This window comes from Mycteria americana, chromosome 2, assembly GCF_035582795.1.
Source record: "Mycteria americana isolate JAX WOST 10 ecotype Jacksonville Zoo and Gardens chromosome 2, USCA_MyAme_1.0, whole genome shotgun sequence".
Taxonomy (NCBI): Eukaryota; Metazoa; Chordata; class Aves; order Ciconiiformes; family Ciconiidae; genus Mycteria; species Mycteria americana.
The window spans coordinates 107,212,323-107,223,564 of record NC_134366.1 but is presented as its reverse complement, the minus strand read 5'-3'; the positions used below and the strand labels follow the sequence as shown (position 1 = coordinate 107,223,564).

At 44.3% G+C, this 11,242-nt stretch overlaps 1 protein-coding gene and 1 long non-coding RNA gene across 5 annotated transcripts in view; one reads left to right on the top strand and one right to left on the bottom strand.

The window, feature by feature from the left end:
* Nucleotides 1–2,094: 2,094 nt before the first annotated feature.
* On the bottom strand, nt 2,095–7,926 carry LOC142405955 (uncharacterized). 2 transcript variants are annotated; one of them, XR_012774401.1, is made up of 4 exons: nt 7,443–7,926; nt 6,733–7,094; nt 5,085–5,272; nt 2,095–4,040 (listed from the first exon to the last, which is right to left on the bottom strand). It is a non-coding gene; the product is annotated as an uncharacterized LOC142405955 (long non-coding RNA). The 2 variants fall into 2 exon arrangements; XR_012774400.1 differs by having other exon boundaries at nt 6,733–7,078.
* A 124-nt stretch (nt 7,927–8,050) lies between these two features.
* The window catches only part of ELP2 (elongator acetyltransferase complex subunit 2), a 42,080-nt gene continuing 38,888 nt past the window's right edge, over nt 8,051–11,242 (top strand). Inside the window, exons 1-3 of one of the 3 annotated variants that reach the window (XM_075494179.1) lie at nt 8,051–8,245; nt 8,340–8,418; nt 10,290–10,375. In XM_075494179.1, the coding sequence (XP_075350294.1) occupies nt 8,114–8,245; nt 8,340–8,418; nt 10,290–10,375 (297 nt within the window). In that variant the 5' untranslated portion in view covers nt 8,051–8,113. Of the gene's footprint in view, nt 8,246–8,339; nt 8,419–8,582; nt 8,690–10,289; nt 10,376–11,242 lie in introns of those variants that run through there. The other 2 variants (XM_075494177.1, XM_075494178.1) reach the window with 2 other exon arrangements.

Below are 11,242 nucleotides of genomic sequence, written 5' to 3'. Positions count from 1 at the left end.
TAGCCTGCAGGAGGTGTGTGCTCATTGAGGATCTGTGTCACCAAGGTAAGGAGCTGCAGGAGGAGGTCAGCAGTCTGTGCAGCATCAGAGATGAGGAGAAAGAGAGGGACTGGATCTTCTCTGAGACTCTGCAGCTTCAAGAGCCTGAAGTAAGAGACTGGAATAGAGTGGGTGGATGCAGGTTTCTTCACCTGTAGAAGATGGCCTGGAGCAAAAGAAAAGTTTTGGTGTTCCTGATTACACGGATGATGGACTTTTTGGATGGAAGAAATGGGAGAACTGGGGAAGGAACTATGAGGAATGTTGCAATTTACCTTGCCAGTATTCCTTAGTGAAATGACAAATTTTCATGTGCTCAAAATGAGGTAAAAATGCGCTATAGCCTTGTGTAAGTTTAGTTTTGTTGACAGTTAATGCAGCATGAAAGGTAAACATCTACTCTCTAAGTATTATTACTGCTGACTGTGCAGAAGCTTGCTTCTTGTGAGTGAATTTTAGCGTGCACTGCAGGCTGTTGGTATATGCCCCTTCTGCCTGGTTCTTTCATGCAAAGCTATTTGCAGAATGTCCTGCAAGGCTCACTGCTGCAGAGATTGCTTTTGCCCTCTTTCTGTGGACATCCCTGCTTCAGTATTTTACTTCTTTAAATGGCTATATTTGTGACTGGAAATGTAAAGAAAAAGGAAACAAAATAACTTGCCTCAAAATGCATTAGCATGTGAGAGTTAAAAAACTCACGTGCTTGGAAATGCTAACTTGAGTTACGTCGTATGTGATTGTCCAAATGATTAAACTGATGCAGCTTTCGCTATTTCTATAAAACATTCTTTCATATTTTCTCCATTTCATGGTGTTTTCCCGATGCAAACTCATTTTCATTTTTTCTATTTCATCCAGTAAGTCAAATTAACTATGTCACAGATTAAGCTAAACAATGTAGGCATGGATCCTCAGAAGCATTTAGGCAATTGAATAGAAATTGGGTTCCTAAATCCTGTTGGCGATTTCGACCTTGGTCTTAACATTTCTCTTCACCTCTTCAACAGTTACTTTGACAAAACAGGCAGGTTTCATGTCATATGATGGCTTTCTCCATTTGGGAGGTAGGAAACAAGAATGGTAAAATAATGATCTATATCTTTGTTTAATGATTATTTCTGATATTTCAGGGTCTGTTGTTTGGCTCTTTGCTGTTTAAAGTTCTTTTGGTTGCTTTAGCTGTATATTTTCGTATGTGAAAAGTATCTGTGTCATCTCGTAAATGAATTAATTTTGCATAATGAAAAGAAAAACGTAGATATGAAATTTATTGATGGATGTCTTATTATTTTAGGTATCAATATATTTACTCAATGTCCAAAGAGTATGTTTTTTAGAATTATCAGGCATAAGAAGGAGGCTAAACTCCAGCTTTAGGTGCAAAGCAGAACTCACTGCCTTAAATCTGAAGAGGTATCAAAAGTTCCCGTTCAGTACACTGTAGTTTCCTATATCTGGTATACTTTGACTGATTTACCATTGGGATTTTTTTCCTCATGTTCAGTCAATATTCTTCTCTTCTAAATTTCTTTCCCATCAACTATTATTCTGTCTTATATCTCTGCAACAAACACCTTTCTTTTTAACAATGTTTTCTACATGCTACTGCGGTATGAAGTCTGCTTCTGAGCCGCTTAAGCTGTGCCACATCAAATAAAAGACACTTTTTCCCCACTTCAAAGTAAAATTATTTCCCCTGTATCGCCTGCAGCTGCTCAGGGACACAGCCTGGACAGATGCCATGGGCGACAGAGGGGAAATAACACCAGCCACCTGTGATGCCAACCCCAACTTGAATGGTTCGGGGCGCTTCGTGGCCACTGCGGCGGGACAGACTCCGTCCTTTCTTACAACTTCGCCTGTAACGGGTGGTAAAGCAGGTCATTGAATTCTGCACATAAATTGTTGCCTACCGCAGAAACTTTGTACACCAATATACACCAATATTCACATTAAAAAAAAAAGTGATTTTTAAAAGTAAACTGTATTTTGACAGAAATTACGGAGTGTTTTGTTACCTTTCCTAGGAAACAAAGTTTTACCCAACACGAGCAGGCTGTTGTATGACCGCTGGATACCCTGTGCTGTATTCCCCTTTCCCTTGCAGCTCTGAGACTCAGTAGACGTTTGTCTCTGCACACTTAGCACCGGGAATGGGGATTTTCTCATACAAACCTATACGGCTGTTTGTATTTCCTCCTAACTGAAACCCCTGGCAGCTCCAGACCGGCGGGCTAGAAGGTTATTACTTTTCATACCTGTGCTCACCAAGCTACCGTGTGTGAGACAGTGACAAGCAGCAGGGAAAAGTGACATTATCCTACAGATAAAAAAGGCTGCCAGCTCCTAGTGCTGGTAACCAGACCCCTGATTCAAAGCCTCATCAACTGCTGGGAACCTCTTTGACTACCAAAGGCTTTGGATCAGGCTTATCCTTCTGGAAATTACTAAATATCATATAACTTGTGCAACAATGCGTCAAGATCAAACCCATTATAAATATATGTATAGTGGATGTGGTTGCGTGCATGTACATATGTGCGTGCGCAAATACAATCATCCATTGATATTAATTCAATATGTTGGGTTTTTTTAAATGAGCATGAAGAGGTGTGTCAGGAAAATATTACAGAATTTATTTTTTGTTTTTTGCGAGATATTCTTCTATAGTGTGGAAAAATATCCTATGCAAGTCATACAAGAACTGCTGCTAATACACAATTTAAGTGTAAAATACGTTTTTAAATATTCAAGATTACATTTCCGAGTACTGTTGTCTTTTTTGTGTGTGTGTGTGTGTATGTGTGTACGCCCTCTGGAATGCATGCCTATTATCATGTCTCCTTTTAGAGCTTCTGCTTCAAAAACATAATGCACAATCAGTTTGATTATGTGACAAGCTGTTTCATCCTTTTTTTCCCCCCCCCAAGCAATTTTCTAGGTCATGTTTGCATTAGGTCTTCCTTAAAAAAAAAAAAAAAATCCGAGAGATTTTCTGTGGAATTTCTTTCAGCCAGCAATTACAGTCATTGTTTGGAGAGATAATTTTGATGATATTTCTAAATAATTAGTTTATTTTTTCTTCGGAAAATCAGAAATCCATTTAGGCAGTGGGAACATAAGCCATTCATAGACTACTTAAAATACAGCCTTCAAGAAAAACGGAAATAGCTATAGTTAAGATTTGTTCAGTTCAACTTCTTTCACCAGCATCATTCAACTTTCAGCGAGATGAATTAAAGGAGAAATTGTTTCTAAAAACTTACTCTAAACATTTTAAATTAAATCTATTCAAGTGACAATATCTGGGTTTTTTATCTTGAGAAATGTATTTGAAAAGGATGCCGCAGTCTTACATTATGCTCAAGATACACTGGAAATCTTAACTTTTATTGAATGTAGAACCAACAATTCCAGAAGCAATCAGTGGCAGTTAAAAACTAGTCTGACACTGAATTTTAATGGATCCAGTCAGTAGCTTTAGGAATGGCACTTGTCCTTGGTCATCCCTTCTGGTAGCAAATCTGGTAGGTGCAGGCTCAAGGGAAAGAAATCCCAGCAAACCCACGAGTTAGTAGTATTCCTCACGCACCGAAACGCCTTCTGAAGCGGATCCCACAGTTGGCAAAAAGGGAGAGGCTGGATTTGTAACTTGAGACGTCTAAGGCAATGGAGTTGTTCCTAGCTGTTGCATGGGTACCCTCTGCGAAGCTGGCAAATAATTTAAATTCATCTTTATGTTTTTGGTCTACTACTGTTTATTATGTATTTTCTCAGTGCTCCAGCTCTGATCCCTCAGGTGAAATCCTGGCCCCACAGAATCCGTCGGGAGCGTCCCAGTGCTGGAATCTAATTTCCAAAAGATCTGAACGCTCACAGTCCCAACTGGAGGCAATGGGTGCTGTGGGTGGTTACCCCCTCTCCTGAATGCTGTTCTGCGTCTTCCACATTGGGCACTTCATCACTGACAAACTATGGTGCTTTTGTTACGAATTCTGGTCCTAGGAGGAAATTGTCACCCAGAAAATGAATATAATAGTACCACTCTGCCTAACAGTGATATTGTAAAGAAAAATGTAATTCATACATTTTTCTGAGATGTTCAGGTACTGTGGCAGTAGAAGTCACAAAAATAATGCTATGAGGAAAAGGATAATTCTGTGCTAAGAATGCTGTACAGCAAATTAGGCCTAGGGCCACAATATAACTAATGAGGAGAAATTGAAATATTGAATAGCTGCCTCAATCACCAGGCACTATTCATCCAGGTTGCTATTGGAGGCAAGCAACCCACAGTAAAAATAGCAGGCAGTAATCTGAGTATGAGGTAACTTCATTAATGATTACTTCATAAGGCATGTATACAATGAAGACAGATAAAGACAGGCTAAGTTCAACAACTACAAGGAGAACAAGGCCCCCTTTGAGTTCTTGGCTTTGCTAATTTAACAACTTTTAAACATTCTTCTATAGAATTAAGCTGCATATAATTAAACTTTAAACCTAACATGATTGCTGCTTTTCATGCAGAATGACCCATGTCTATTAATACATATTCCTTTACAGCAACAAGACCCCACCCAATAAAGGAAGGCATAAAACTTTGATTTAATCTATGAAAGAACAGATTTCTTCTCAACATGCATTATACATCCAACACTGTATTCTCCTCATAAAACAAGAAAAGAAAGATAAGGCTAAATATGCTGTATAATTGGTTGGAAACATTCTGCAGGAAGTGAAAACATATTTGCAACTTTATTATATTTCCAAGTCATTGTTTAGACACAATTAGATAAATATATTAAATGCTATATATAATTTTTTGACTAGTGTTGTATTTTCTGGTCTCTATCTAAATGCTTGCAGGCATAACCGAGTTGGGTAGGGACGACAAGAAGATCACTAAGCCACCTCTGCCTGCAAAACCTGACTTGTAGACATGAATTTACCATCAAAATGAATACTTTGGTACTATTTTGCTATTGGAATAACTAAAGTTATTCCAATATCTAACTGGTGAACGTATTTTAAGGTCAAGAAACCTTTTGTCAATATAAGTAGTATCTCCCTTATGGGAATTTCTTGATGTAACTCCATTGGCAGAACCAAATTGGGACATGTAAAAGATGTGAACAAGCCTGCAGAGTGACTTCTGAAGTCTGCTTAGGCACCATCATGACCTTTTCTGATGCGCAGTGAATTGAGTTCTTCCTCTGCCTCAAAAATTACACTAAAGGGAGGACAAAGAGGAAAATTATTTTTACATATATTTCTGAAAAGTGAAGAAGTTATTTTCTAGGAAGATGAATGAAAACAGCAAGGACAGATTTAAATTCAGTTAAGGACAAATTAACATTGGCAGTTGGTGACTAGCCCAGAATATATCTTTTTCCATCCTTGTAACATCACTGACCACCGCCATTACTTCCTTATAACGCACGTGTTCCTAAAAGGCATATTGGTTCCAATTATCCGATATTCTAAATTTCTCACACACTATCCTACAGATATTTCCATTTTCAGACATAAGAGAAGCCCCTGTAATGTCAGAACTCACAAAAAATCTTTCCTGAGTTAGACCAAAGGCCCAGCATTCCATGTGATCAAGGACCTGGTCAGACGTAATATGAAAAGTAAGAAACTGGGCTTGTCTAGGCTGGTCTGTCCTGATACAGACCTAGCTTCCCATACTTTTTTGCCATACGGCCATGGTGCTGTCACAGCATTCCCCCCAGCACTTTCATGTCCACATTCTGTGTTGATTTATTCCAGTTCTCTCAGTGTTGGGAGCTGTTGAGGTGGTATGGGGATGGCAGTGACAGACCTTTGTGGCAGAAAGAAGGCAATCACTGGCATTACCTGGTGCTAGCAGGCCCCCCCGTCCCCCACAATATGCTCCCTCAAGTTGCCTGGGAAAGCACCATCCCCGAGGTGGTGGCCAAAGGCTGCGAGGGCCGGCCCCACAAAACCCTGCAGCATGGGGCCACTGCTCTCGCACCCTCAGGTGTGATGCACACCTCCAAATCTCTCCAACAAGGGCAGCGGCCAGGGTCCTCCTGTTTACAGGACATCAGCAGCAGCAGGTTATCTATCAGATGAGTAAACTTTTTGTGTCACAGAGGAATCCTCCACCCAAATCCATCTTGGAAAAGCCTACACTTTGCCCACAATCACAGTCAGAGCCAGCTTCGTTCCCACAGCAACAAACGCAACTCCTACAACATGCCCCAGCTTTTTGGCAGTGCCCGACCTCCTCCTGCCGGAGCCCTGACTCTGACCCTGGCAGGGCATGCTGAGAAGGGGGTTGCTGTGCAACCTGACTGCTGCGCAGCCATCCTCGGCAGCTCGGGACAGCACGCCTCAGTTAAAGCATGCTTTGATGACTGGCTCCATGCATTTTTGTGCAAGGAGTCATTTGTTCCCTTAGCAGCTAACATTTCTGGCTGTATCTTGTATGTGATCAGGCACAGTTTCCTTCTTCTCGTACCCACTGGAAAATGCTGTGCCCAGCTGCAACATTTTTGTGTCAGGTTACAGCGCTGCCAACAGCCAGTATTCATGAACATTGCAGGCACATGGGGAGATAAAGGCCAGGCAGGAGTGGTTTAGGGTCCGAAGTGTTCCCTGTGCTATGCAGAGTGCTTCCCCTGGATGCCTGCTTGCTTTCTGCTGCTTCCCTTCCTGCCCCACCTGTTCCCTGCACAGCCATGTAGAGCTGTCTTCTCCCTCCACCATAGGCTTTCCAGCTTTTCAGTTCAGCTTCGATTACTTCAGAATATCCCAGGTGCAATTTGGGGGCGGGAAGCACAGGTCAGCTGTAGGTAGTCACATCTCTCTCTCCTCTCCCTTTCCATGCTTTCTGTTGCATAGTCCATTTATACTTCAGCCTGGCCTCTGCTCCAGGGTCTTCTGCATGTGTGGGGTAGCGCATTTGGAGGCAGAGTGGATGTCTTGAAGGTCCTGCTGGGACTCCTACACAGCCTGTGAGGTAGCAGGTTGCATCTGTAGCCACTGGGAACTGGCAAAATTCTTCAGCCTTGGAAGCCAAACGGCTGAAACAGTTCATAGCACATCCATATAGTGTAATGCCCTCTAATGATCCCATTTCTTTAGGCCAGTGAACACGCAAGTAAAACCAGAATACTACAGCAGTACTTATCTTTCTTGATTTGGTTTTAATTTCTTGGGCAGGGAGGGCAATAAATATATCAATAAATCAAAAACCAAAAATCTAACAGCTGGAATTCTCTAATCTGCTACGATCTCATCTTTAGCCTTGAGAAACAGAGGTACCCAAACACGTTCAGACCAGTTGCAAATTCCCATGACTTCTATGACAGTTATTCCAGGACATCATAATAAACTGCAATGCTAAACTCAGCCTGAGCTCAGTGACTTACTTTAAGAATGATTCTTTATCATCAGAGGGAGGCTTTCCAGGTGGCGGAAACAGATCAGAAATGAGTAACAACAACATGATCCCCACACTCCGTTCAGCTCTTTCCCACTTCATCTGGAATCAACTTCTACGCACAAAAAAACCCCCCAAAAAACAAACAACCCAGAGAAGTTTAAAACCTTTTAAAACATTTGAGTGTTTGACAAAAGGTGCAATAAAGATTAAAACTCTCCCCCTACACAAAAATATCCCCAAACTGATCGCCGTTTCTCTGGTTTTTATGCCCCGTTTTTAAGCTCCTCCGACGGCGCGGGGCTGCCGCGCCCCTGCGGCCCGGCCGATCCCTGTGGAGCGGAGCACGGCGGGGCTCCCTCGCACCACGCCCGGCGCTGGAAGCCCAGAGCCGGGCTCTCCCCGCGGCCACCCAGCCTTACGCTGGCTCTCCCCGGCCCCACGCCCACGAAGCCGGGGCCGCCCAGCCACGCCGGGCCGGGCCGGGCCGGGCCCCACACGCGTCCGCCGCCCCGCGGCGCGGGCAGCCGGGCACACCCCCCCCGCCACCGGCCGTGGGCCAGCCCGCACCCTCGCGCCTCAGGCCCCGCCCCCCCGGACGCCGCGCGGGGGTCGTTGCTACGGGAGCTGCGCGAGGTCACGCACGCGGCGGAGAGGAAGATGGCGGCGCCCGTGGAAGTCTGTCACGTCGCCTGCTGCGCCAACCGGGCGGGCGGCGGGGTCGTGTCCTGGGGGCGGGGGGGGCTCCTCGCCTTCGGCAGCTGCCGCGACGTCGTCCTCTACGAGCCGGCGGTGAGCTGAGGCGCCGTGGGGCGGGCCGGGCGGCGGGCCGGGGCTGGGGCCGGCAGCGCGGCCTCACTCGTGGTGCTTTTTCGCTCTCCCGCAGGCGAGGCGGGCGGCCGCCGCCCTCCGCGGCCACGCCGGCAGGGTGAACTGCGTGCGCTGGGTCCGCCGGCGGGACGGCGGTGAGTAGCGCGGCCTTTCTCCCCCCGCTCCCCGTGCTCTCGGGTCGGGGGGCCGGGCGGGGCGGGTCTGCCGGGGCCGCTTCCCCTCGGGGCCGCGGGCGCTGTGCCCTGCCCCTGGCTGGGGAGGTGAGGCGGGAGGGTCGGCAACAGAGGGGCTGCGGCGTAAACTGGAGGAAATCGGGAGCTGCAGCGCATCCACTTGCCTTAAGCCCAGCTTCCCAGTAGGGATTTTAACAGGTGGCTCCGCAGGAATCTGACCTGCCAAACTCAGGTGAGCGGTCTTGTAGGCGAGGGGACCCGGTCGGGCTGTCTTCTCTGGGCCCCGCAGGCAGTGCCAGCCCGGGAGGCTGTTTTGCCGGGGACTGCGGTGGCTCTGGCAGATGGGTGGCTGTGATGGTCACGCCCTTAGGCTCTTTACTAAGGGCTTGGAGTTTTGTGTGTTTTGACTTTGTAAACCGATGTGCAGTGCCTTTTAAGAAATCTCGGACTACAAAACCGTAAGTTGCATGAGGTCATATCCACGAAAAAAAAGAATCCTTTAAGATAAAAATGTTTGAGACTCTTGCGAGGCTTTTGCTTCATAGTAATTCCAGGTTTTAAAGTTGCTTAGTGCAGGCTTTTCAAAGGCACATATTCTTGCCCTTAGGCATTTATAGAAACTTACTGACAAAGAGAAATGGGGCTGTTGATTAGACTGTTAATGTAACGTGCCTGTTGCTTTTTTGGAGGGGAAGTACTGAGGTGAAAACATTCCTCCTTAATAGTGGTATAAACTGCCATCCGTTCAACTGGTTGCCCTAATAAAATTTCTTCTTAAAATTGATTAAAAAAACCTATTTTCAGGGAACGCGGGAATTATATTTTTATAGAATCATAGAATGGTTTGGGTTGGAAGGGACCTTAAAGATCATGTAGGTCCAACCCCCCTGCCATGGGCAGGGACACCTTCCACTAGACCAGGTTGCTCAAGGCCCCGTCCAGCCTGGCCTTGAACACTTGCAGGGATGGGGCATCTGCAGCTTCTCTGGGCAACCTGTTCCAGTGCCTCACCACCCTCATAGTGAAGAATTTCTTCCCTATACCTAATTTAAATCTACCCTCTTTCAGTTTAAAGCCATTACCCCTTGTCCTATCAATACATGCCCTTGTAAAAAGTCCTTCTCCAGCTTTCTTGTAGGCCCCCTTCAGGTACTGGAAGGCTGCTATAAGGTCTCCCTGGAGCATTCTCTTATCCAGGCTGAACAACCCCAACTCTCAGCCTGTGTCCCTAGGAGAGGTGTTCCATCCCTTTGATCATCTTCGTGGCCCTCCTCTGGACGTGCTCCAACAGGTCCATGTCCTTCTTACGTGGGGGGCCCCAGAGCTCCACGCAGTACTCCAGGTGGGGTCTCACGACAGTGGAGTAGAGAGGGAGAATCGCCTCCTTTGACCTGCTGGCCGTGCTGCTTTTCATACAGCCCAGGGTATGGTTGACTTTCTGGGCTGCGAGCGCACATTGTGAAGCTCTGAATTCTATTGGGTTAGATTTCCTTTGCTTTATTCTCCTATGCTCCAAAAAGACCAAACAAAAAAAGAAAATATTAAATTACACTATTGGATTTGAGAATCTTTTTTGAAAGATATATTCGTCACGTTCGAACGGAACTCTAAGTATTCCTGTGACTTTTCTCTTTCTGTTATCTTAGGGAGTACCTTTGCTCATAAACTGTCCTGCACAGTGCAACTCCTATAAATTATACTTTACTTTGATGGAAACTTTGCTTACAGTTGAGACGTGATATTTTATGAGTAGTAACCAATGTAACTGCTTATGTTGTTGACTGCTGTTACAAAGTAAGTGTTCACAAAACTTACCAAAACATATTTTTTAGCTTCTGAAACGGAGTTGATTTCTGGTGGATCTGATAAACAACTCATTCTTTGGGAATGGAATGGAACAGGAATGTGGAATAATCAGGTAAGCAGGAATAACCTCTTTTTGAAGCTTCCCTCCCTACTTCCCCACAGTTTCTCACATACCGCAAATTACCTGTTTTGTCTGTGTTTCTTATTCATACCTCTTCATTTTACCTTGACTATTGAACCTGTGTGTATCTTCTTCAAATTTATTGGTATTCTGTCATGCTTTGTTTTACTTTAAATGTTGTTTCTTCTTTGCTTTAGTTGTAACTTTTTTCAAATCAGCTTTCATTAAGAAATTAGCTAACCAGTCATCAGGTGGATTTGTCTAGCATGTCTAAAAGATGCTGTTTGTACGTTCTTGAGTCATCAGCTTTCTGATCTAGGCTACTCTTCTTTAAGCTGCCTTAAAATCTTCAAACTATGAGGTTCATTTTTAGTTGACATTTCCTGTACCCTTCTTCCTCACTTCTTTATTTCTAGTGATTTCCAGTCAATCTGTGTAACAGTGTAGTGTTTGCATATAGGTAATCTTACCAGAATGATACACAAGTTGGGGTAGGTATTTAAAAAAACCAAACCAACCAAACAAAAAAAGCTCCCCAAAACAAAACCAAAAAAAATCTGTGCAACAGTTGAGTTTTGTCAGCGAAAATGAGAAAATTAAGGAGATGTGCAATTTATTATTCATACTGTAAAAATGTAAGGCAAAAGGTGGAGTATGGTGTAAAAGAGCCTTCAGAATGAACTGAAATTTAGATAACAAATTAGATGGAATATATTTTTCATCTAACTTTTAAAATCTGACATATTAGGTGTTGATTTGTGAATGGCTGTGTGGGTAACCCATTTCATAGGCTGTCTCAAACTAGATTAGACTTGTATTTTAAAATGCATGAGAATCCATACTAGGGGGAAGTGCACC